General features: G+C 42.7%; 1 protein-coding gene across 1 annotated transcript in view; it reads left to right on the forward strand.

Annotated features, from left to right (window-relative positions):
- LOC122562885 (coiled-coil domain-containing protein 74B-like) overlaps nt 1-26669 on the forward strand; it is a 48469-nt gene extending 21800 nt beyond the window's left edge. The window contains exons 3-9 of the mRNA XM_043716208.2: nt 8386-8430; nt 10603-10680; nt 13896-14037; nt 21280-21493; nt 22070-22170; nt 23133-23189; nt 26347-26669. Of these exons, the coding sequence (XP_043572143.1) occupies nt 8386-8430; nt 10603-10680; nt 13896-14037; nt 21280-21493; nt 22070-22170; nt 23133-23189; nt 26347-26482 (773 nt within the window). The 3' untranslated portion in view covers nt 26483-26669. The remainder of the gene's footprint in view (nt 1-8385; nt 8431-10602; nt 10681-13895; nt 14038-21279; nt 21494-22069; nt 22171-23132; nt 23190-26346) is intronic.
- Nucleotides 26670-27590: the final 921 nt, after the last annotated feature.

The raw sequence follows: 27590 nt of genomic DNA on the forward strand, positions 1-27590 counted from the left end.
TCCTCTTCTGTGATGTGGACATTTTGCAAGATGTCACCATCTATTTCCCTACAGTCTATATCTTCCATATTGTTTTCCACAGTAAATACTGATGCAAAATACTTGTTTCGTATCTCCCCCATTTTCTGCGGCTCCACACAAAGGCCACCTTGCTGATGTTTGTGGGGCCCTATTCTCTCCCTAGTTACCCTTTTGTCCTTAATGTATTTGTAAAAACCCTTTGGATTCTCCTTAGTTCTATTTGCCAAAGCTATCTCATGTCCCCTTTTTGTCCTCCTTATTTCCCTCTTAAGTATACTCATATTGCCTTTATACTCTTCTAAGGATTCACTCGATCTATCCTGTCTATAGCTTACATATGCTTCCTTCTTTTTCTTAACCAAGGCCTCAATTTCTTTAGTCATCCAGCATTCCCTAAACCTACCAGCCTTTCCTTTCACCCTAACATTCTCTGGATTCTCGTTATCTCACTACTGAAGGCTTCCCATTTTCCAGCCAACCCTTTACCTGCAAACATCTGCCCCAATCAGATTTTGAAAGTTCTTGCCTAATACCATCAAAATTGGTTTTCTCCAATTTAGCGCTTCAGCTTTTAGATCCATCACTATTTTAAATCTAATATAATTATCGTCGCTGGCCCCAAAGTACTCCCCCACTGACACCTCAGTCACCTGCCCTGCCTTATTTCCCAAGAATAGTTCAAGTTTTGTACCTTCTCTAATAGGTACATCCACATACTGAATCAGAAAATGTTCTTGTACACACTTAACAAATTCCTCTCCATCTAAGCCCTTAACACTATGGCAGTCCCAGTCTATGTTTGGAAAGTTAAAATCCCCTACCATAACCACCCTATTATTCTTACAGATAGCTGAGATGTCCTTCCAAGTTTGTTTTTCAATTTCCCTCTGACTGTTAAGGGGTCTATAATACAATCCCAATAAGGTGATCATCCCTTTCTTCTTTCTCAGTTCCACCCAAATAACTTCCCTGGATGTATTTCCAGGAATACCCTCCCTCCGCACAGCTGTAATTTTATCCCTTATCAAAAATGCCACTCCCCCTCCTCTCTTGCCTCCCCTTCTATCCTACCTGTAGCATTTGTATCCTGGAACATTAAACTACCAATCCTGCCCATCCCTGAGCCATGTTTCCGTAATTGCTATGATTTCCAAGTCCCATGTTCTTAACCATGCCCTGAGTTCATCTGCCTTCCTCGTTAGGCCCCTTGCATTGAAATAAATGCAGTTTAATTTATTAGTCCTACCTTGTCCCTGCCTGCCCTGACTGTTTGACTTGCTTCTGTTCTCAACTGTACAAGTCTCCGATTGATCTCTTTCCTCACTGGGTCCCTTCCCCCCCCCCCTCCACCTTACTAGTTTAAATCCTCCCAAGCAGCTCTAGCAAATTTCCTGTCAAGGACAGTATTACTATGGCAGAAAGGATGTTTGATCAGGACTCCTCTACTGAGGTATTATGGGCTGAGGTTAGAAACGGTAAAGGAGAAGTCACCGTGTTGGGAGTTTTCCATAGGCCTCCAAAAAGTTCCAGAGATATAAAGGAAAGGATTGCAAAAATGATTCTGGATAGGAGGAGCGAGAGTGACAGGGTAGTTGTTATGGGGCTTTCAAATGTTGACTGGAAATGCTATAGTTCGAGTACCTTAAATAGGTCAGTTTTGTCCAATGTGTGCAGGAGGGTTTCCTGACAAAGTATGAGGATAGGCCAACAAAAGGTGAGACCATGTTGGATTTGTTACTGGGTAATAAACTGGGCCAGGTGTTAGATTTGGAGGTCGGTGAACACTTTGGTGATAGTGACCACAATTCGGTTACATTTACTTTAGCGATGGAAAGGGATAGGTATGTACCACAGGGCAAGAGTTATAGTTGGGGGGGGAAGCAATTATGATGCGATTAGGCAAGATTGAGGATGCATAGGATGGGGAAGGAAACTGCAGTGGATGGGCACAACTGAAATGTAGAGCTTGTTCAAGGAACAGCTACTCCCTGTGTTTGATAAACATGTACCTGTCAGGCAGGGAGGAAGTGTTTGAGTGAGGGAACCATAGTTTACTAAAGAACTTGAACCCCTTGTCAAGAGGAAGGAGGAGGCTTATGTAAGGATGAATGTGAAGACTCAGGGCACTTGAGAATTATAATTTAGCCAGGAAAGACCGAAAGAGAGAGCTAAAAAGAGCCAGGAGGGCACATAAGAAGTCCTTGGCAGATAGGATCAAGGAAAACCCTAAAGCTTTCTATTGGTATGTCAGAATTAAAAGAATCATTACAGTAAGATTAGTTACAGTCAAGGACAGTAGTGGGAAGTTGTGCATGGAGTCCGAAGAGATAGGAGGGGCACTAAATGAATGCTTTTCGTCTATATTCATACTGGAAAAAGACAAAGTTGTTGAGAAGAATACTGAAATACATGCTACTAGACTAGATGGGATTGAGGTTCATAAGGAGGAGGTGTTAGCAATTTTGGAGAGTGTGAAAATAGATAAGTCCCCTGGGTCGGATGGGATTTATCCTCAGATTCTTTGGGAAGCTAGGGAGGAGATTGCAGAGCTTTTGGTCTTGATCTTTATTCATCATTATCTATAGGAATAGTGCCAGATGACTGGAAGATAGCAAATGTTGTCCACTTTGATCAAGAAGGCAAGTAGAGACAACCCTGGCAATCATAGACTAGTGAGCCTTACTTTTGCTGGGTAAAATGTTGGCAAAGATTATAAGAGATAGGATTTATAATCGTCTGGAAAGGAGAAAGTTGATTAGGGATAGTCAACATGGTTTTGTGAAGGGTAGGTTGTGCCTCACAAACCGTACTGAGTTTTTTCAGAAGGTGACCAAACAGGTGGATGAGGGTAAATGTAGTTGATGTAGTGTATGTGAATTTCAGTAAGGTGTTTGATAAGGTTCCTCACGGTAGGCTATTGCAGAAAATACAGGAGCAAGGGATTGAGGGTGATTTAGCGGTTTGGATCAGAAATTGGCGAGCTGAAAGTAGTGGTTGATGGGAAATATTCATCCTGGAGTTCACTTACTAGTGGGGTACCACAAGGATCTGTTTTGGGTCCACTGCTGTTTGTCATTTTTATAAATGACCTAGATGAGGGCATAGAAGTATGGGTTAGTAAATTTGCGGATGACACTAAAGTTGGAGGAGTTGTGGATAGTTATAGAGTCATAGAGATGTACAGCACAGAAACAGACCCTTCGGTCCAAACCGTCCATGCCGACCAGATATCCCAACCCAATCTAGTCCCATCTGCACCCAGTCTATATCCATCCAAACCCTTCATAGTCAAAAACCTATCCAAATGCCTTTTAAATGTTACAATTGTACAAGCATCCACCACATCCCCTGGCAGCTCATTCTATACATGTACCACCCTCACGTGAAAACATTGCCCCTTAGATCTCTTTTATATCTTTCCCCTCTCACCCTAAACCTTCTAGTTCTGGACTCCCCAACCCCAGGGAAAAGACTTTGTCTATCTATCCTATCCATGCCCCTCATAATTTTGTAAACCTTTAAAAGGCCACCCCTCAGCCTCTGACGCTCCAGGGAAAACACCCCCAGCCTATTCAACCTCTCCCTATAGCTTAAATCCTCCAACTCTGGCAATATCCTTGTGAATCTTTTCTGAACCCTTTCAAGTTTCACAACATCTTTCCGATAGGAAGGAGACCAGAATTGCACGCAGTATTCCAACAGTGGCCTAACCAATGTCCTGTATGTTTTTTTTGTTTGGCTTTTCCATCAGTTCTCACCCTGCTCCTGTTGGGAGTTGACAGTGTACGCTGTACACGGTACCAGCCTACATGATGTGTGTTCCGTTGCTTGAGATGGAAACGGTGCCAAACACTGTCTTTTGTAGGCAGAGCATTGTTGGTGCCAAAAATAAACTTGATAATTAATGACTGTTTTTATACAGTAAAGGTGGTGAGTTCTGCACAACAGAGTCAGTAATGAATTATAACATTCTATTTCAAATGTGACCTTTCCCCAATTATAGAACCCCTATGGTGTGGAAACAGGCCCTTCAGCTCAACAAGTCCACACTGACCCTCCAAAGAGTAACCCACCCAGATCCCTTCCCCTAACCTATTAGCCTATATTTACCCCTGACTAATGCACCTAACCTATAGGTCCCTGAACACTATGGGCAATTTAGCTGGCCAATCCATCTAAACTGCACATTTTTGGATTGTGGGAGCAAACTGGAGCACCCACAGGAAACACACAGAGACACTGGGAGAGTGTGCAGACTCCATACGGACAGTCGCCTGAGACTGGAATCGAACCTAAGTCCCTGGCACTGTGAGGCAGCAGTGCTAACCACTGAGCCACCGTGACCACCTTGTTGATCCAAGACAAATCCTGGCCTTTAAATGTTTTCATTTCAGTATTTTCTGTGAATTTTATTTTTGGTGTGGGTGATTTATTGCATGGGAATGTTTGTTGTGACTTCACATCAGAACATCTTGCCTGTGGTAAGGTTGAAATGATAGCCAGCATCTGCAGAAAGGGTTTGCACCTCTGCCAGGTAATATGAATTATACCCTGTTATATAATGTGACATTTATAATGAATTACCATTATTATACCCTATCTGGGATGCAGCAGATGCAGTCAGGTGTCTCCCATATCATAACTCAATGTGATCAGTATTTTTTGTTTTTGATGCTTCAGCTTGACCTTCAAGCCTTGGATGTTGAAGTGAAACTGTTAGTGGAGAAAGTGCTGTCAAAATGCTGGACCAATTGATATGTAAAAGACTGTGCTCCTCATCTAGGCTGGTCCTGAAAATAGTTACTGAGTCAAAGAACAGAGCAAATTCCAGAAGGGCTTATGCCCGAAACGTCGATTCTCCTGTTCCTTGGATGCTGCCTGATCTGCTGTGCTTTTCCAGCAACACATTTTCAGCTCTATAGAGCTACTATTGTCCTACTTGTAAAGACTATATTAAGCAAATATTTTCCCAAGCCCTCTATCTACTGGCAGCCATGTTCTGCTGCATTAATCAGGAGCAGCCTATTGCCATTTTGCGCTGCTCAGTCATGGATAGTCCTAACGACCCCCTCCCCCCTTTGATTCCCCTTTAAGTGAATCACTAAGCACACAAATATATGTTTACACATACGAGATAGGCTTTCGATGCAAGAATGGTTGCTTCAACAATGCTGCTACTTTCTTTGTCATTGACCTTTCTCACACATTCATGCTCATTCCCTTCCCACCTCTTCCATCCTGCCATATTTTCTTCTTTATATTTTACTTCCCGGATATGCTTATAGATCAGGATTATTACAGACTCCCATTTCGCTCTGTGGCTGTCTGATACTGCTCTTTATCATAATTTTTTTTCCAGTTCCCTACCCACAGATTACCTCACCCAACAACAGTAAAATTACATCATACATGGACTCAAAATTCCCCCAGCCTCCTTCTTCTGTATCCATATTGTGGATAATTCTTCAATATTTTTCCTTCTTTGCCTATTTTATGAATGATTGTGTAATTGAGTGGTAACTACCTCCATATGCAAGTACCCACTATGAGCTGCAAAGTTCATGGTATCAAACAGTACAGCTCTAACAAATAACAGTGCGTTCATCAGGCTTTACCTTCTGCTTTCCCCTCCTTTTCTTACCCCTCCCAGAGTCATTAATTCATTCATTCATTCATTCATTCATAACTCTATTTAGCCCACTTGGTTTACAAGAGCACGTTTTGATTCATTCAGACTGGTACTAAGTCTATTGGTACTAATCCCACTTTGTTCACTATACATCCAAAAGCTAATATCGTTAAAAAGTTAATCATTTTAATTGTGCCGTTATATTCAAATAAAACTGAGATATATTTGTTACGTATATCTTTAATTCTTTGACAAATTTGTTAATGTTGCTGAGGTTCATTACATATGAGGGTAAATGGGAGGGAAATAAAGAATTTGACGGGAAAGTTCAAGATGCTTACATATTCAGAATTTAATAAATGTTTCATTTTAAGTGGGCCATTATACCAGGCCATGACGGTGTTGAACAGTGTAATTTTGCTGGATATCAATGATTCTTTGACATGTTAAGTTTTCGTACCAATATGTATAAATAAAATTTACTGCGAGTAATTCATTCTTGTTTCTCTTGCTTTTATCTGGTAATTACCTTGACCGTAATTCTTTACCCGAGACAAGTTGAGCGATCAAAACATGGTATTTCGCATTGTATGGAAAACAAATAGCATGAAAGCAAGGGAAGGGTTAAAGCATGAAGACCACTGGTGATTTGTTGCAAGGGGTCTGTGGAAGGCAGGATGGGATAAGAATAGTGGAATGCTCTTACACCAATTAGCAGAGTAAGGTTGAAGCTGAAAAGTCACTATGTTGAGATGAGATAACACAATTACTAAAATTAGCCTCGTCTGTTGAGTATCATTATGACAAGATTGGGATCATTAAATATTTATTAAATGTCTAATTAATAGTTAGTAGGGTCAGCCTGCTTGAGACTATTGGCAATAAATATCTAATCATGACAATAGGAAAATATTAAGTAGGGTCTGGAATGAAAGACCATTTTTTGCAAAAGTTGACACTAAATATCTAACCGTGACATGAGAATAACATTAAGTAGAATAAAGAGATAATGGGAACTAACATCTCTGGTTTATTGTGTAGCTAGAGTAGGGTACTTTGATTAATATAGTTGGACATGTAGATAAGCTAAGAGAAACATGATGAAAAAATTTTTAAAAAACACGGATCCTGAGTTTCGGGGGCATTCGAGAATCTGCTTTCTCAGTGTACGGTTTTTTGTTTGCAAATAAAAGAACTTCTTCTTGAAGAACTCTCTGCATCTCCTGGTGATTCTCTACATTTTCTCCACGACAACTGCAGCATGAATTTCAGCCCTTTAAAACTAGTGCCCATGTAATAGTCAACCCTATAAATTGAATCTTTAAAAATAGTCTAACAAATTTGACTTTTACACAAGTATATACGTTATGTCTGGATTGCTTAACAGTCTCTCCTTTACCAAGTCCTGTTTCTCAACTCTCACAATGGCTAGTGTTCCAGGGAAGGACAAAGAGAAGACTTCAAAAACATTCTGAAGTTCTCCTTGAAGTGCAGCATCATTGATATTAATGACTGGAAGGAGCTTCCAATTGTTCAAAATAGTAACAACCTATCCACCAAGCTGCATCAGGAAGCAAAGCCTGCACTCAGTTCATACCACTCTCCTCTCTGAGTCAGAATGGTGTAGGTTCAAGTTGCATTGCAATGTTTTGAGTATATAATAACAGGAAAGTACTGTAGACACTGGAGGCTTGAACTAAAATGCTGCAGAACCTCAGCAGGTCTGGCAAAATGTTTGGGAGGGAAACAAAAGTTAAAGTTTCAAGACTGATATGATTCTTCTTTGATATTCTGGTTCTCCAGCACTTTGTTTTTATTTGAGTATTTACTCTAGATTATCTCCTCAGTACAGAAGTGAGGTGGTTCTGCAGTGTCAGGATAGTGTCTTCAATGAGATGCTAAAGCAAAGCACTGTCTTAACTCTCAGGTGAACATAAAAGAAAACAGAAAACATAAAATATCTTATGGTACTATTTGAAAGATGAACAAGAGAGTTCGTTAAGGTTCCTGCCATATTTCTTACTCTGTCATTATTGCTAAAGAAAATATCTGGCCATCCACTTCAATACTATTTGTAAGGTATTGCTGTGTGCAAACTGACTGTTGTTTTCTCACATTACAACATTGGCAACAATTCAGAAGTATTCAATTGATTATGAAGCATTTTGTGACATCCCAATACCATGAAAAATGCTATTTCAATGCAAGTTCTTATCTGAAATTCCAGTGACAACTCTGTAACGTGGATTCATTGACCAGAGACTATAAAAGTAGAAGTAGGCCATTCAATGAGATCATGGCTGATCTGATAATCCTGAACTCCAGTTTTCCCCAAAATCCTAATTCCCTTTCTGATTAAAAATATCTATCTCAGCCTTGAATATACCTAACAATCCAGCCTTGTCAGTCCTCAGCTGTAAAGAATTCCATAGATTTATTACCCTCTAAGAGGAGAAATTCCTCCTTGTCCTTGTCTTAAATATGCACCCCCTTATTCTGAGATTATGCTTCTGGTCCTAGACTCCTCCACAAGAGAAAACAACATCCCCTGTCAAGTCTCCCACTTTTTTTCATTTAAAGAAATTCTAGTGACAATGATGTAATATGGATTAATGGGGTATTGCAAAAGGCATAACAACTTTCTAGAAAAGCTTCACTCTTTGGTGATGCACTGCATGTCATCTTCTTCTCAAATTGTTTATTTCTATACCTAATGAGTTGCTTCTTATTTTCAGATCTCCATTTCAAAATGATAATGAATCAGAGGTTGACCCCTCAAGGTAAAATGTTCATTAACTTTTATTTATTGTTAAATTAATTTTGTCATCTCCAGTAGTTTAAGTAGACAGTTGGTTTAAACCCTAACAGAGTCTCAGCAACCTTCAACTAAGCAAATAGGGTGTTGGACTACCTGGTAAAACAGTAGAGAGTGAGCACAGTAGAGCAATAGTTGGAGAGCAAATTGTGTGTCAGCCAAGTCCAAAGTGGCAGAAGCAAGAACTGAGAAAGAAAGACATGCTGATTAGCAAGTTGATTGGTCAGAATAGAAGAGCAATAATTAATTTACTTGGACTAGAGAAAGCAGTAAACCCTAGGTGCCAGTGGGTGGTCCTCAAGGTGGTATTCCCAAGGGACCACTGTTGGAATTAGTATACCCACACGCAGCATCATTGCTGAAGATGGTATACCTCAGGATTATATGCCAAAAGATAATTATTCAAACAGATCCCAAGTCCACGTATTTATGTGAGAACTTTATTTCAGTTAGCCACACACTCACCCCACTAGCTCCCCATATTTATGCAACCAACCCTTCATTAATATATCCATAATTTGTTCCCTAACTCCATTAGGTCTCAGGTATTCCTTCAGACCATATTTGATGATAACAGGTGTCAGTGCTGGAGGTATTATACCTCAGGTCAGTTTTGGAAGTTGTATACCCCAGAGGTTGACCCTAAAGTTGGTATACTCCAGATGCTAATGTTGGAAATTGTTGCTGGAAATAGTATACCCTGCGGGTCAACCCGAGAGATGGAATACCCCAAAGGTCATAGCTGGAGTGGTTTTCCCTAAGGAGTCTGAGCTAGAAGTGGTATACTCCAGGTAATTGCTGCTGGAATTGGCATATCCAGAACCCGGTCCTTGGTAGTCAGTACTGGAGAAAGTGAGGTCTGCAGATGCTGGAGATCAGAGCTGAAAATGTGTTGCTGGAAAAACGTAGCAGGTCAGGCAGCATCCATGGAGCAGGAGAATCGACATTTCGGGCATGACCCTTCTTCAGGAATTAGTCAGTACTGGAAGTGATATGTTCCAGGGATTGGTGCTGGATCATCTTGTTTTAACAGTATTAATATAATTTGGGCTTGTGTCTGACAAATGAACTCTCACAGTTAATTAATCACAAAAGTATAAAACTTAACCAAGAATTGATGATGTGAAGAGGAATATAGTAAAGTGTGGTCTAGTGGAATGAGCAAGGGTATGTGGATCGGTTTATAAACATTCATTCCCTCCACTGCTATGGGCGGCACGGTGGCACAGTGGTTAGCACTGCTGCCTCACAGCGCCTGAGACCCGGGTTCAATTCCCGCCTCAGGTGGGCAATCCCGACTGACTGTGTGGAGTTTGCACGTTCTCCCCGTGTCTGCGTGGGTTTCCTCCGGGTGCTCCGGTTTCCTCCCACAGTCCAAAAGATGTGCAGGGTCAGGTGAATTGGCCATGCTAAATTGCCCGTAGTGTTAGGTAAGGGGTAAATGTAGGGGTATGGGTGGGTTTCGCTTCGGCGGGTCGGTGTGGACTTGTTGGGCCGAAGGGCCTGTTTCCACACTGTAATGTAATGTAATCTAATCTAATCTAATGTTCAGTACCAATGGGATGTACCATCTCTGAAGTGCATAGTAGAAATTCACCAAGACTCCTCAGACAGCACCTTCCAAACCCATGAGCACTACTGTTAAAATGACAAGGACAGTAGATACATGGAGACACCATCACTTGCAAGTTCCCCTCCAAGCTACTCATTATCCTGACTTGGAAATATTTTATCATTCCTTCAATGTCACTGGGTTAAAATCCTAGAACTTACTCCCTAACGTATTGTGGATATACCTACACCAAATAGACTGCAGCAGTTAAAGAAGGCAATTCACCTTCTCATGGGTAACTAGCAATGAGTAATAATGCTGGGACAGCCATTGTCACTCATACCCATGTGTGAATAAAAACAAAGGTGGGCAATCTCATATTTTTAGGGAAAACAAGAATTGCACATTGCTCTGAGGCAGAGTCTCTTGCACCTTTTCCTGAAAATGTGGATAAATATTTGTTGTAAAAGAAATCTGCAGCTCTGAGGAAATAATAGAGAAATGGGATTCTTATAACTTTTCTCAATAAAGATCCAGCGTGCATACAATGAACTGAACATCTGCCCATTTTATTTTATTTTTCAGTTGGGAGTTCACTGTGCGTTAGTCCAACTGGTCCAATCTCAGATACTGCCCAAATGAGTTCCAGAGATCATTCTACAGGTAAATATGCAAAACCTTCTTCATCTCCTTTTACATGCTATTAATCCTTATCCATTTTTGGTTGATTGTCCAATTTCAATATGTTGTAAAAGCTGCATTTTTATGACATACTCAATGGCTGTAGTCAGGAGCTGCATTGTCATGAAATGGGCAGGAGAGTGGGGTTGAAGCTCAAGATTAGCCATGATTATATTGAATGGTGAAGCAAGCTGGATGGGCCAAATGGTCCTGCTCCTGCCTCATGAGTTCTTTTGTACTCTTCTTCTGCTACATTGTTGTGAGTGTGGGATTGATTCCTTCAGTTACATATTATTATAGCTCTTTAATCTGTCCAGTGTTTGAATGTAATGTCCACAGGAGGGTCCATTATAACTCTTATTATCTATCTGACAGCAGAATATTAAGCAGTTCTATGGAAAAGATCATATTTTGTGGATTTGTGTCCTGTGCTGGAAGGTTTGAATGAAAACCCTCAGGTTCATTTCCCTTTGTACATTAACTCTTTCTTCATCAAGTCCAATTTTCCCGGACCAATTCAGACATTTTCCTTCATTACTGAGTTATGACAATCATCATCCACCCCAAATCCAATTTCGCATTTAGACGTTGATCTGAGAATCCATGTCATGGATGTGTTCATTGATCACGTGAGAAAGTTGAACAATTGTAATTGATCAGGCAAGATGATTCAGAAATCTGTTATAACGTGGTTATTATATCGTTAAACCAAAGGGCACTTATGGTGCTGTGGTGGTGTCTCCCCATATCTGGCAAGAAGGCCTGAGTTCAATTTCCACCTGGGAGGTGTGTCATAATTTAGGACATAGAACAATACTGCACAGAACAGGCCCTTCGGCCCTCCATGTTGCGCCAACCTGTGAACTATTCTCAGCTTGTTCCCCTACAGTATCCCATCCTCATCCAAGGATTGTTTAAATCTCCCTATTGTGGCTGAGTTGACTATATTGGCAGGTAGGGCATTTCACACCCTTACCACTCTCTGAGTAAAGAACTTACCTCTGACATCTGTCTTAAATCTACATCCCTCAATTTGAAGTTATGCCCCCTCGTACAAGCTGACGTCATCATCCTAGGATGTCCAAACAGGTCGAATAAAAATAACTATAATTAAACTGAAGAAAGTAATTGTATAAATTGACACTTTGAAAATACCGCATTGGCTGTAAATTGCTTTGAGATGTCCTGAGGTCATGAAAAGTGCTACATAAATACAATAGATTTCTAACCGCAAATAATATAAGTGAAGCATGAATAACAAGCTTACATAACCCATTCAAATCTGAAAATATCTCTAAAGTACATTAAAACTGACCACTAGCAACATTCATGGGTATTCACATATTACATCTGTCATTTAGCATTGCTACATGCTGTTTTACTTTTGCTGAGTATGAGCAATACCAGGAAAACAAGTAGCTATATCAATGCAAAGAGTATTTGTCAAAGTTTTCCAAAGCTTCACATTGTGTTGCTTTTGCTTCGTGTTTATTAAAGTATGTTATGTATGAAGTTTTAGTTTGATCAATTTTATGGTTGTTTGAAGATTTGCTGTGCACTCTTTTAGTAAATATAAGTGTTACAGATTTAGCTAGCTGTACTATTTCCACATTTTACATTTTGGAATGTACTTGGACTGCCTATTTTCCACTTTCGTGATTGTGAATCTAATTGTGTAATTGTATACCCTCTAAAGATCTGACTAATCATTTATTTACTGTATCAAGTCTTTCCAATCTTTTCAGCAAATCAGTGTGCAATTTAACAATTACAGATGTTCAAATTCATTGAATTTCGTTAGTTTCTCTGTGTAATATGACAAAACAATCACTATGCTACAATCGCCAACATCAATGATTTATCCTACTTGATTTAAACAAGATAACCTTTAAATGCTTTTCTGCTTTGACTCTTCCCCTCGGCCTCTGCTAGGTTGGCTTCAATGCTACCTGCTTCACAAAAACTGACTTCTGATCTTTTAACTTGTTCTGTCATGCAACAGGGCTATATCAGACACCCCATGGACTGCCCAGAACCTCCCAGTCAAATGGATGTGAGGTGTTTGTCGATTGCTGGATCAGGTTAATAAGTTGCTTCGCGAAACAAAAACCACATGGATAGATTGGGACTTTTTCACGGGAGCATAGGAGGTTGAGGGGTGACCTTATAGAGGTTTATAACATCTTGAGAGGCATAGTTAAAGTGAATAGCGCAGAGAGAGTTCAAAAATAGGGGGCATATTTTTAAAGTGAGTGGAGGAAGATTTAAAAAGGACATGAGGGATAACTTTTTTATGCAGAGTGGCTTGTGTGTGGAATGAACTGCTGGAGGAAGTGGTAGATGCAGGTACAGTTACAACATTTAAAAGACATTTGGATAAGTACATGAAAAGGAAAGGTTTGGAGGGTTACGGGCTAAATGCAGGCAGGTGGGACTAGTTTGGTTTGGGAACATGGTTAGCATGGACTAGTTGGACTGAAGGGTGTGCTTCCATGCTGTATGATTCTATGATTATGACTCTGTAACTGCAGAATATGGAAATCAGAAACAAATCAAAACAGTTCTGAAGAAGAGTCACTGGACCTTAAATATTAATTCTGCTTTCCATCCAAAGATACTGCCAGACCTGCTGAGTTTTTCCAGCAATTCCTGTTTTTGTTTCAAATAAGTTGCTTGTTCACATGCCGTTTGTAATATTTGAGGAAACTTTTAAAACCAGCCTTGTTAGCATTTTAATCGCCTGGTCAATTTTAAATTAAATATAATGCATTATTGTTAAAGGCAATGTTTGCCCAAAATTCTTCCTTTGTGAATGCAGTTACAAAGCATTTAACTAATTCTCTGTCCCAGACTGTAGTGTAGAAGCATCCTTACTGCAATACAAGAAAAACCTTTAAATGGGAACACAATTTGAACTAATAAGCCTAGCAGTCACCCCACTTCTGTAGGTGCTTCTTTAATGGTTGCTCAATGTTAATTTGCTATCATGATCTATCATGTTAAATTGAATGTTTTGGCTAATTTATTTGTAAAGATTACTTCTACCTGCTCTGCTTAGAAGAATAGTTCTCCAGTTTGAAGAATCATGCAATAAATGTTGGGCCGAAGGGCCTGTTTCCACACTGTAGGGAATTTAATCTAAATTCTCTGAAGCCTCTGACAATCTTGTCAGCAATTTCATTGTATTCTTCTTGCAGGTAGAAAGCATTCTCAGAAAGGTAATCAGCGCCGAGCTGTACAGCAAGAAGATCGGGTCAAGGAGCAAAGGATGGCGCTGAAAGAGCCACAGAAGCACAACTCTGCTCGGCGAAAACTCTCCACAGAGGCAGCTAACAGGAGGTACAGTGCGATATGAGAAGTGCAAGAGGCTCTTCCATCCTGCAAGCTGGCCAGTCCATCATGGCCCACAATGAACCCCTGCAGTTGGTTATATTTGTTCTGATTGGGGTGGGAGGAGGTTGTGCTATATCAAGATTAAGCTTCCCAGTCTTCATGCATCACACCACACTGAGAATTGGACATTTTCAAACATCATGGATCCTAACCATAATATAATTATTGGGATTTGACCAGCGGTTTGTTGAAATTACAACCAAGTTAAGCACAGTTTTCAGGCCATAGAGGCTGAGGCATTAACTTACCATTTCAGGAGTCTGAATTAAAATCTAACTCTGATTGCTGGAATGAACATATGAATTCAGCTGCTTGAATCTGATCTGCTATTCAATAAGATCACAGCCGATCTGAATGTGGCCTCAAATCGACATTGCTGCTTGCCACCAAAACCTTTTATTCCTCTGTTAGTAAAACTTCTTCCTTAAAAGATTCTGATAACCTCACTATCAGTCTCCAGGGAAGAGAATTCCTAAGACTCTGAGAGGAAAAAAATCTACTTCGCTTACATAAAATACCCTTTTTCATGAAAGTAAGTGTCCATTGTTCTAAAGGCCAGTCTGAAAATGTCCTTCACCTGCTAGCTCTAAGGATCCTACATAAAATGGGCTGGCCAATCTCACTCAGGTTCCTGGTAGACATTTGCCTGCAGAACAAAACATGATTTTACTTACAATCTTATCCAAATACTGTGGTATGGAGAATTATTTCCTCAGTACAAAATCCTCATTGGTGTAGGCGGGAGCCTTCTAGGGTTGGGACTCCACTACATTGTTGGGGTAGATTAGAGGAAGCTTTACTGAGAACACTACTGCATCACTTCCCACAACTTAGACCAGTCATTGCCAATCATTAAACGCTGTGCAGTCACTAAGAACAGGATTGAGAGTATCTTGAAGTCACGGGAGTAACTATGACTCTCTTAAGGCGGGAGTAACTCTGACATAATCCCGTTAGGAAGGCGTAGTTGCCGACTATGACGTTTTCACATATTTTTGGCGCATAGTTTGTGTCGTGCCTCCCCGCTGGCCCCGCCGGTAAGCCCAGCAGTCCTGGCTGCTGGGTGACCAAACGACCAGAAAAAGTACGAGACGGCCATGGTCTAGACTGACCTGCTCTCAAAAAACCAGTATGAGTCTTCCAATTTCAATGGAGCAGTCTGGCTGGGAAGCGTCCCAGAAAAACAACCTCCCCGCAGCCTCGTCCACAACCGCGAGCTGTGATAAGTCATTAGGTTGTACATGTTTAAAACCCGCAACAAGGTCCATCTCGGTCCAGACCGAGACAGCGACCTTGAGACGTTACCTCCTACTTTACATGGAGCTGAGACCGGTCACCCCTCCCTGTAACGGATGACATAGATAACGTTGAAGAAGGTACCGTAAGGGCAGCCCACCCTGCGGTTGAGACAAGCATAGCCACCCAAACCTTCTACAACAAAAGTTATCGAGACATAATGCAGGGCACAGACCTAAAAAAGACTATAAATGAGACTGGCGAGGAAACAGCTGATGCAACTGTCTTCATGGAAGGAGTTGTTATCGAGCCAGTGTGCGACAGAACATCTGTCTCAGAGGTAATCATCCACTATCCCGTCGATGGGCTGTTCTGCAAGGACTGGGACACCCTCTTTAGTCACATGGGCCTGTTTAAGACCCATGTGACTAAAGTGCACGGAATAAAGAACATCCGAACAAAATGTTCACGCTGCAATAAAGCAGGAGAATACCATTCAATCGCCTGCCATTTTCCAAAATGCAAAGGAACAAAACAACCCCCAACTGGGGAGTTTGCATGCAGTGCGTGTGACCAACGGTTTTCAACGAAGTCGAGCCTTGGTCAACACGAGAGGCACAGACACCCGGTTCTGCAAAACGAGTAAAGCCTCAAACCGGCACCCAAAGTCAAGGGCAAACCTGGGAGAAGTTACCGTGTATGGTCACAGGAGGAGGTGACATTCCTGAGGGAATTGGAGGTGAGATTTGCAGGATGCAAGTTTATAAACAAATCCATCGGTAGCATCCTCAAAACCAAAACACCAAAGCAAATCTCAGACAAGCGCAGGCTCCTGGCAAGCACCCCGACGGAGGTCACGACCATCAGCGAGTCAATGACAGGTATAGACTCGCACGATTCCGAGGCAGAGAGTGTCCAGGAAAATTCCGAAGATCAAGCCCAACACCAAAGAGCCAGCCGAAGAACATTGGCTTCGATCCCTAAACATAGGGACGTAGATGACCAGCTTACACAAGCTTAGGAGCTCTTGAGTGCGAGGAATGACCCGGACACGTTTGTCCTCGGAATCAGACTAGTGGAGAGTATTGCCGACCTACTAATGAATAGTAGGAAAAGATAGGCCACAAGTGGCCTCAAAAAGATCGGGCCCAGAAAAACAAAAGGACTGGTAGCAATACCGGAGCCAAAAATTGGTGGGCAGCACGTAAAGTGCTATTTAGAGCAACATAGCAGCTTTACAAAACTAACCGGCGTCAACTAGCTTGCGAGATCATGGGGGCGCCGACCTCATCCGCTTGTCCTCTCTCAAAAGAGGAGTTGGAGACATGTTTCCGTGAGAAACTGTCAGCACCAAATAAAAAATCAAATATAAATAAGTATGCCCCATACACTGGCTAAGTTGATGACGGGTGCTTGATGAAACAGATTAAAGTAGAGGAGGTTGAAATGGCCATCAAGGGGAGAGACGAGAACAGTGCCGCTGGACCAGACGACCTGAAACTGCAGGACATAAGAACAATCCATGAGCAAGAGGAAACTCGTCTACCCCGCCTCTTCTCCCTGTGGCTAAAGTCAAGCACGTTACCCGATTCACTAAAAAAAGAGTCGAATGGTCCTGATTCCTACGTGCGAGGATAAGGACTGCTTGAAAAGCATCGACAATTGGCGACCAATAGCTATTGGTCCAATGCTGCTCCGGCTGTTCACAAAAATAATGGCAAAACACCTAAGTGAAACAGTCAAAATAAACCCCAGGCAAAAGAGGTTCCTAGCAGCCACTCCCGGATGCAATGAAAACATTGTCCTCGAAAACATCATTAAGGGAGCAAAGCACAATCGTAAGGACCTCGCAGTTGTCTTTGTCAATCTAGCGAAAGCGTTCGACTCGGTTGGGCACAAGCTATTGATCAAATCCTTGAAAAGAGTGAAACTACCCAAAGCCTTTGTAAGTCTCATCGAAGACCTATACACTGGCAACACAACAGTGGTGGAAGGGAATGAAAACTTAACCACCCCAATAACCATTGAGAGGGGCGTAAAGCGGGGTGACCCACTCTCACCAATATTATTTAACATCGCTTTGGATCCATTGGTATGCTCTCTGGAGAGGGCCAACTTGGGGGTCTCCATGCCCCTGGGCGGCAGAAGAGTCAACTGCTTCGTGGATGACATTGCCCTTCTAAGCGACTCACACACTGGTATGGCTAGGAATCTGAAGCTGCTCCAGGTGTACTGTGACCATACAGGCCTCAGTATTAACACAGCGAAGACGAAGGGATTCCACTTCACCTTTAAAAGGAAAACCTTCTTGTACAATCACTTCGCAAACTGGAAACTGCGGGACGAGTCCATAGCCTACATACCCCTAGGCGACACAGAGAAATACCTGGGTGCCCGAATCGATCTATGGACAGTTGTGGCAGAAGGGGAGTGGGAGGAGAAGCTTAAGTCCTGGGTTAGAGGAATACCTCGACACGGTCCTGTCCCCCTTAGTCCAAGAACTCCCCACCTACGTTCGGGACACCACCCACACCCTCCACCTCCTCCATGATTTTCGCTTCCCCGGTCCCCAATGCCTTATCTTCACCATGGACATCCAATCCCTGTACACCTCCATCCCCCATCACGAAGAACTTAAAGCCCTCCGCTTCTTCCTTTCCCGCCATACCAACCAGTACCCTTCTACTGACACCCTCCTTCGACTGACTGAACTGGACCTCAACATGAACAACTTCTCTTTCCAATCCTCCCACTTCCTCCAAACCAAAGGAGTAGCCATGGGCACCCGCATGGGCCCCAGCTATGCCTGCCTCTTCGTAGGATATATGGAACAGTCCATCTTCCGCAGCTACACTGGCACCACACCCCACCTTTTCCTCCGCTACATCGATGACTGTATTGGCGCTGCCTCATGCTCCCACGAGGAGGTTGAACAGTTCATCCACTTTACCAACACCTTCCACCCCGACCTCAAATTCACCTGGACCGTCTCAGACTCCTCCCTCCCCTTCCTAGACCTTTCCATTTCTATCTCGGATGACTGAATCGACACGGACATCTATTATAAACCGACTGACTCCCACAGCTACCTAGACTACACCTCCTCCCACCCTGCCCCCTGTAAAAATGCCATCCCATATTCCCAATTCCTTCGTCTCTGCCGCTTCTGCTCCCAGGAGGACCAGTTCCAAAACCGTACAACCCAGATGGTCTCCTTCTTCAAGGACCGCAATTTCCCGCCAGACGTAGTCGACGATGCCCTCCACCGCATCTCTTCCACTTCCCGCTCCTCCGCCCTTGAGCCCCGCCCCTCCAACCGCCACCAGGACAGAACCCCACTGGTCCTCACCTACCACCCCACCAATCTCCATGTACAACGTATCATCTGCCGTCATTTCCGCCACCTCCAAACGGACCCCACCACCAGCGATATATTTCCCTCCCCTCCCCTATCAGTGTTCCGAAAAGACCACTGCCTCCGTGACTCCCTCGTCAGATCCACACCCCCCACCAACCCAACCTCCACTCCCGGCACCTTCCCCTGCAACCGCAAGAAATGCAAACATTGCGCCCACATCTCCCCCCTTACTTCCCTCTAAGGGACACTTCCATATCCGCCACAAATTCACCTGCACCTCCACACACATCATCTTTTGCATCCCCTGCACCCGATGTGGCCTCCTCTATATTGGGGAGACAGGCCACCTACTTGCGGAACGTTTCAGAGAACACCTCTGGGACACCCGGACCAACCAACCCAACCACCCCGTAGCCCAACACTTTAACTCCCCCTCCCACTCCACCAAGGACATGCAGGTCCTTGGACTCCTCCATCACCAGACCATGGCAACATGACAGTTGGAGGAAGAGCACCTCATCTTCTGCCTGGGAACCCTCCAACCACAAGGGATGAACTCAGACTTCTCCAGTTTCCTCATTTCCCCTCCCCCCACCTTGTCTCAGTCTAATCCCTCGAACTCAGCACCACCTTCCTAACCTGCAATCTTCTTCCTGACCTCTCCACCCCCACCCCACTCCAGCCTATCACCCTCACCTTGACCTCCCTCCACCTATCGCATTTCCAAAGCCCCTCCCCCAAGTCCCTCCTCCCTACCTTTTATCTCAGCCTGCTGGACACTCTTTCCTCATTCCTGAAGAAGGGCTTATGCCTGAAACGTCGATTCTCCTGTTCTTTGGATGCTGCCTGACCTGCTGCGCTTTTCCAGCAACACATTTTCAGCTCTGATCTCCAGCATCTGCAGCCCTCACTTTCTCTTAGAGGAATACAGGCAGCATCTCTCTGACCACGACAACGGCTGGAGCTCCTAAAGATACATGTCATCCCCTGATTGTACTTCCACCTGATCCTGACAGAAGGATTAGACAACTCTAATAAAACTGGACCAAATAATCCGTAACGCCACCAAAGAATTCCTACACCTACTACCTCATACCGCTGATGGAGTGCTATACGCTAGCAACAGGGACGTCCCAAAACTGGAAGTGCAAATCCCATCCGCGATTGTTCACAAACGCGAGGCACTCGACATGTCCAGTGATGTGGTCATTCGGGCCTCCTTTCAATATAAAGGAGAGAGCAACACAGAGATGGTTGCAGGTCTGCGCGAGCTCAAGGTCCTGAAGGAAATTGAAAATTTCCAACCCAGTAGCCGCAATAGCGGCGAAGGGGAAATCAACCCGATGACCGCCATCCAAGACATCATGCCTGCACTCCAGGAAGCAAATGCGAGGCGACCAAAACCACCCTATAGGTATGCTGCTGGAGGGAGTGGGAATTCGAAAATTGGCAAAAGCTGGAGTGTCAAGGGGCAGGCATTCAGTACTTTAGAGATGACAAGATCTCTAATTCTTGGACAAAAGCCGGAGTACAACAAAATCCTCTAGATTCACAAACAGCGTGCTCCTGCGATGTAATCTATACCCGACAAGAGCCACATTATCTAGAGGAAGGCCAAACCGAAACAAACTATGCCGAAGGTATGAGACCGTATCACACATCTCAGGATGCTGCCCATTCGTGAAAAATGCTCGAATTAAACGCCATAACAAGATCGCTGACCAGTTGCAGAAACACGTCAGTAAGTATGGCTGGACATCGTATGTGGAGCCCAGGCTGTTTGCCAAAGACGGTTCCCTATGGAAGCCCAATCTCAAATTTAGAAAAGAGCAGAAGATCGCGGTTGTAGATGTCACAGTGCGGTACGAGAATGATAGCAAAGCACTGGAAACAGCATGGCGGGAAAAACAAGAGAAATATAAACCCCTGAATGCCGAGGTCACGGAATTGACGGGAGGCGTGGACTCCAAATACTTTGGCTTCGTGATGGGCGCACGAGGCAAGTGGCTGGATATGAATAACCGCCTCATGAAATTCCTCAGCATCGAGAGATATGATACGTTCGCCCAAAAGACATCAAGACTCACTCTGTCACTGACACTTGAACTCTTACAACTCATCAGTGACAAGTGAGCAAATAACCGTAAACGATGTGATAAGATCCTTCACTGAGACAAAGACCGGCCGAACCCCACCAAAAAAATATATAAAAATAAAAAACGGGGGGAAGCGGTCCACAAAATCCTACAACATCACCAACATCAGTAGGTCCCTGCTAATAATGACGAAAACAACCAGCCTCATACCACCAGTATCACCTGGTCCTTGGTCTGTGGTGATGCTAGAGAGTACACAAACATCGACAAGCAATGTAAAGACTTGGAAAAGGCACTTCCCCAAGTGTTCCAAAATAAACTGTCTGTCTGTCTGAGTGGGATTTGAACCAGATCCAGTGGCAAGTGCCCCTTGATGAGTCAATAATCCTCGCAATCAGCTCCTGAAAGTTCAATTTCCCTTAGGTCGATAGATAAAATCCGAAAATGCAACATTTGTCCAAGATATGTTTCAGACCAATGGTGATTCTTCTATTGTAGGAACAATGGATCTGAAGCCTCACAGCAATCCAGTTCAGTCTTACCTGTGCTGACTCTTCAACCAGAATTAGATGAGACACAGATACTTGTTACATCACTCACTCCCCTTTTGATCCAGATAGATCCTTCAGGATCACCTCGAGCTCCAACATTGCAGGAATGTGCAATCATCGTCCAACACTTGCATAATACCAACAGCTTACAGTCTCAGGAGGTAAGAATTTCTTGTTTACTGAGCTTTTAGCATTGTTATTCTCGTTGGGCTCAGCATCACTGTGCAATCCTGTTAGAGGGCTTTGTGTCATTATGACTTGAGGAAGTGCATTTTGTACCTTTGATAACTGCAGCTAACTGGAGTATATCAGATTGTATCATGTAATCTGCTCATTTTTAGTAATAGATCTCTGAGCTTCAGCTGTTAACTGGCAGGTCATTTAACTTCAACAGATAAGTTACAAAGATAAATAATAAAAATTACAAACTATGCTATCCTCAAAATAGCTATCCATACAGTTAACTCATTGTTCAGGAATTGAGACTGGAACCATTCACTAAGGCTTGTTTTATCATTGAGACATTTGGGACTTTAATTTTATCTGTGTTACAGTATTATTGCTAATTTCTGTTATAATGATCCAAATCTAAAGCTACTCTATCTATATGGGAAGACAGAGCACTAATTGCTTCCAGAGGTAGGAAATAAGTAAATATGCACTGGCCTCTGTCTCTGACCCTGTAGCGATCATCCTACTGTTTGTATCATCATTCACATTTCATTGTGTTGTTTTAGCTCCTGCGTTTGAAGACGAGTTTGAAAGACCTGCTATACTCCAACAAATGGACTCCGGATGCCTACCTCCTTGCTAAGGCTTACCTAGCTGATTTGAGTCAGTGAGTTATTGGAATGTTTATTCCAATCTTGTGGGAAATACAATACTGTTTAATAACTAAAGTATGAATAGATGGAGACTCGCTTGGGATCAACTTGAGCAAATTAGAATTAATTTATGTACTATCACTGTTGCTCACCACATATAATTTTCTAACTCTTAAATATCCCGTTCTATAAATGAGCACATTGCATATTGCAGGTTGTCTTCCGAAGAAGGGTTGGACAGGCTGGACTTATTTTTTCACTAGAGCTCTGCAGAGCGAGGGGTGATTTGACTGAGGTTTATAAGATCTCATGATCTTATTATGGTGGACATGGAAGAGATATTTATTCTTCTAGGTGAGTCCAGAGTTAGGAGATACTTTTAAATTAGGGTACATCTAATTTTAGACTAGAGATATTTCTTTGAGGGTTCTGTAACTTCAGAGTTCTCCGTCTCAGAAGGCAGTGGAGACAGGGTCATTGAATATTTTTAAGTTGGAGGTGGACAGTGTTTTTTGTTAGGCTATTGAGAGTAGACAAGAATGTAGAATTCAGAACACAGACTGATCAGCAATAATCTTATTGAATAACAGAGCAGCCTTGAAAGGCTGAATAGCCTACTTCTCCTGATTCGTATTCTTCACACAGTGACAATCACTTCTAAAGCAGAAAATTACCATGGTGAATCAAATCACTGCCAGTTGTTGATTGCATTTCAACTTTAGCCAATGTAAAAGTCTCCAGATTTCATTCTGACTCCGTGCAGCCCGTGATCTCTTCCTGCCAGGCATCCACATCAATTTGGTAGGAGGCTGCATAAGTGTAACAGCTTAGTCCTTGTGATATTTTGTGCAAAAGGGGAAGAATGATACAATTATTTATCCTCAACGAGAGCTGCTCAGGGAGCAGTGTATTGTTAAAATAATAAGATATATGAATTGGTTCAGAGTGAGTAACTTTGTGTTTGTTTTCCTCTCAGGGACCGGGATGTTGTGCAGCTTCCCAAAGTGCCTTTGAAAGAACCACCAAAAAAACTGTAAGTTTACTGAGCATTTTGGTGTCAACCTGAAGCCTTTTTCTGTGCACAAGTCAACAGTGAAAGAACTTGAGATCAAGAAGTGTCAGGCTGTTTTCCCACTTTATATGTTACACTGACCTTAGTCATTGGTAATTCAGACATGGCAAATTTAAAACAGCCAAGGGAATGAAGAGTCACTTCAAGGAGCAAGCTAAAATGTTTTCAGTTATGTGAGGCTGGGTATCCTACAGCCTGACTCTGTTGTCGCATATCTGGTGGGAACACTGCACTGGGAATCAATAGCTCCGCTATTCCATAAATCATCACAAATGTGCACATGAGTAGTGTTATTCTAGGCTGTTTAGCATCTGGCTGTAATCAATACCTAAGAAAGAAGGAACTCCTGTCAGCTTTCAGCATTGAACAAGTAAAACAGAAACTTATCATTATAACAAACCTATCCTCAAACATGTAGCAAATTGGATTATTAATCAGCAATGAAAAATTAAACTGTACCCTCTTTAAATCCAAACTTCCAGCTCAGCAGTGTCCCCATGACTTGTTCGGACTTGTCCTACCTGCCTATTTCCTTTTCCACCTATCCACTCCACCCTCTCCTCCCTGACCTATCACCTTCATCCCCTCCCACACTCACCAATTGTACTCTATGCTACTTTCTCCCCACAGAGGTAAAAACAATGACTGCAGATGCTGGAAACCAGATTCTGGATTAGTGGTGCTGGAAGAGAACAGCAGTTCAGGCAGCATCCAAGGATGCTGCCTGAACTGCTGTGCTGTTCCAGCACCACTAATCCAGAATACTTTATCCCCACCCCCACCCTCCTCTAGCTTATCTCTCCACGCTTCAGGCTCTCTGCCTTTATTCCTGATGAAGGGCTTTTGCCCGAAACGTCGATTTCGCTGCTCCTTGGATGCTGCCTGAACTGCTGTGCTCTTCCAGCACCACTAATCCAGAATCTGGTTTCCAGTGTCTGCAGTCATTGTTTTTACCTAATTTCCTGCTTCAGGTTTACCACCCTTCTTGAAAAGTGGAACCACATTAGCCATCCTCCAGTCCTCTGGCACTTTCCCCATAGCTAGAGAGGAATTGAAAATTTGTGTCAGAGCCCCTGCAATTTCCTACCTCGCTTCCCAAAGCAGTCTGGCATGCTATTCATTTATCTGTTTTTAAGCCCAATAGAGCCTCCAATACCTCCCCATTTCCTGTGTCAAATTGTCAGTCCCTTTTCCTGAATTCTGTACCTATGTTCTTTTTTTCCAAAGTGAAGACCAAAGAGGAGTATTCATTTAACACCCTTCCAACATCCTGCTGCTTCACTTACAGGTTGCCCTCTTTGTCTCTAATGGGTCCTATCCTTTCCCTGGTTAAGCTCTTCCCTTTCATGTATTTATGAAATATCTTAGTATTCTTCCTAATCCTGTTTGCAAGTCCTTTATCATGCATTCTTTTTGTCCTTCTAATTGCTTGCTTAGGTTCTCTCCTGCACTTTCTATTTTTTTTTTCTAGGGCTGTAGATGAACTGCTCTCTTTGAACTTGGTAAAAGCCCTTCTCTTCTTCCTCGTACTGTCCTGAATTTTCCTAGACATCCAGAGTTCAGAGAGGCTATTGTTTCTAGATTTCCCTCTAAAGGGTACCTGTTGGACCTGTACTATCTCCAGCTTTTTTTTGAATGAGCCCCACAGCTCCACTGCAGACTTAATGCTGTAGACTAATGGTCTGCTGTAGACTAATGGATGGTGGCAGCCCATGTGATGACAATACCTGGAGTTTGGGGGTGGTGTAAAGCATGGGGAGAGGTGCTCAATCCCTTAAATTGTTGAACTCCATATTAAGTCCAGAAGGCTGCAGAGTTCCTGAGCAGAAGATGGGGTGTTCTTCCAGCTTGCGCTGAGCTTCTTGTTCCTAGTTTACATTTTGTTTCTCTCTAATGTTCCCAAAGCCCTGCTAGGGTACTTTAAACTCTCCCTAATGGCATAAGGAAAACACATTGGTCCTGGCTTTACTCACATGCAACCTGGTCCCATCTCGCTCAGTGCTGGTCTCAATGTCCCACGAATTTAATAACCTCCCTCTTGCACAATCTCTCTCACCACACACTCCTCTGCTTGAAGATGACAGCCAGTAATCTGGAAATTACAATCAGAGGCCCTACTTGCTAGTTTCTTTCCTAGCTCCCTAAACTTTGCGTGTATCAACTCATCACTTTTTCTACATATGTCATTGGTACAGTCATGGCCCGCAACTGCTGGCTGTTCATCCCCGAGAATGCTCTGTAGTTGCTCACTGACATCCTTGATCTTGGTGACAAGGACATAACATACCAGCCTGGATTCATATCCACAATAACATCTATTCCTTAACAGTAGAATCCCTTATCTCTATTGCTTTCCCAACCTGCCCTTTTCCTCCATTTAACTGAGCCACTTATGGTGCTATGTACATGGCTGTGGCAGCCCTCCCCAGAGAAACCAGCATTCTCACTAATATTTGGACCTGAATACTCCTTAAAGAATGAGATGTTGCTCCTTGATTGTCTGGCAGTCAGCCATTCACTCTCCGTCCGCACATATTCAGTAAAGTGCTATCTGTGTAGTGCTCAGTCTGACAGATGCACTGCAGTAATGCCAGTTACTGCTTATTCTCCAAAACCAAGAACTTGAGCACTTCCAACTGATGACATTTCTTGTGCATGAGAATTATGCTAGAGTACCCCCTTAAGAATGTGCTCTCCATAGGACCAGGATGTTCTGCCGAGTCTTTATTTATTAAACAAACTTTATTTATTAAACTTTATTAAATCAAGTTAATTAGAAAATAAAATACAATCCTTTACATGCCATGTATAAGTACTAATTATATTTGCCTACCAAGGACTCTTTCAGGCTGTCACAATCAAGTCATCCTTGTTGCTTATGCTTAACTCAGAAAGACACAGTTAAAAGTCCTCAAGCCATATCTTTTATACAAGTTGTTTCTGTGCTGACAGTTTGATGTATTCTACCTGGTGCACTGTACTTAGAGATGGGACATGAGGCTACAGAGACACAATTGAGTGCACTAGAAGATCCCAGATCCTGAGAGTCCTGAGGTAGGTGTTGCATTGCCCTTTTTTTGCCTAGCTGCATTCTTAGACTTGTGCTCTCACTCCATAGGCCTGAAACTGTGCTACCGACAGCAGATAGAGTCATACTTCCTGCACTGAAGAATACAGTGGGAAACCGAGCCACAGAGAGACAGAGGCGATTGCAGGCCGTGCAGAAGAACCGCTGTCGGAAGGTTCTGCTGTAGTACTCCGAGTCAATGAGAGACTCCAGTGCACAGAAGCTCTATGGTCACTAAATTTATATCTGCACTTAATAATCTGACACACATGCACTCTTGTGGACATTGATATGAATGGACTGACTTTGTGCATTTGTTCTACAGGGAAACCTGCTTTACTATGCATTAAAATATTCCTTAAACTAGCCCTAAATCCCATCTTGTACATGAATACTAATATCAATACAGATAACCTTTTATAAGCAGGTACAGCAGATGGCAGCAACCAACACGCCCTTGCCTAGCTGGTAGGTCAGAACCTGTGATCTGTATGAACAGATAGTTGCCAAAGCATAATTCCATCAAAGCAGCCTGGATATGATTGGTGTCCAACTTAATGGCAGCTGACAGAGGGAGAGTTGAGAGATCATGCCACACTTCTGGGAGTGGTCTGTGTTCCTTCTGGATTACATGCTGTTAAGGCAGGCAATAATTCTAAAACAATCTGACCCTGTTCCTTAAAGGAAAAGCTGCTCTCTCCTTTTCCTGATCACACTTTTTCTTGGAATGTATTGTGTCTACGAATGGTGATTAATCAGTTGCAGTAAGAGGCAAGGTGGCATCTGCAGGCTCTGCAGAAAATGGTGGAAATGGAATAATTACACTGGTATCAGGCTGATTATAAATTCATGTTCCTCATTCTGTCAGGGTGTGTGTGTGTAATAACAATGTCTGAACAGGTATCCACAGACTACAGGGCTCCGATCACTTTGATGGGTGATCAGAGGTACTTATTCAGCCATTGCATCAATGGATGATGTTGGAGACATGGTTGAAGATGATCCAGAGTGGAAATTCAATGTAACAGGTTATGATGGGAGCAAGCTAAGAAATAGTAATGGTAGCCTTAGTGGTTATGATTTAAATCATTTCAGCATTAACATTGGTATAACAGGAGGTAAGTATATAATTGAGACATTGCGCATACATTCCAGAGGTAGATTGTATAAATGCAGATGGTTTAACAGGAGATTTTAACTTAATACAGATTGGGATGAATGTACCAACACATGTCAGAAAGTTAGTGAAATTCTTAAATGGACAGGATTTCTGTAACAATTTGTCCAAGACTCCA

The sequence above is a fragment of the Chiloscyllium plagiosum genome, unplaced genomic scaffold, assembly GCF_037043375.1.
Source record: "Chiloscyllium plagiosum isolate Xiang-an unplaced genomic scaffold, Cpla_swu_hap1 HiC_scaffold_24, whole genome shotgun sequence".
Taxonomy (NCBI): domain Eukaryota; kingdom Metazoa; phylum Chordata; class Chondrichthyes; order Orectolobiformes; family Hemiscylliidae; genus Chiloscyllium; species Chiloscyllium plagiosum.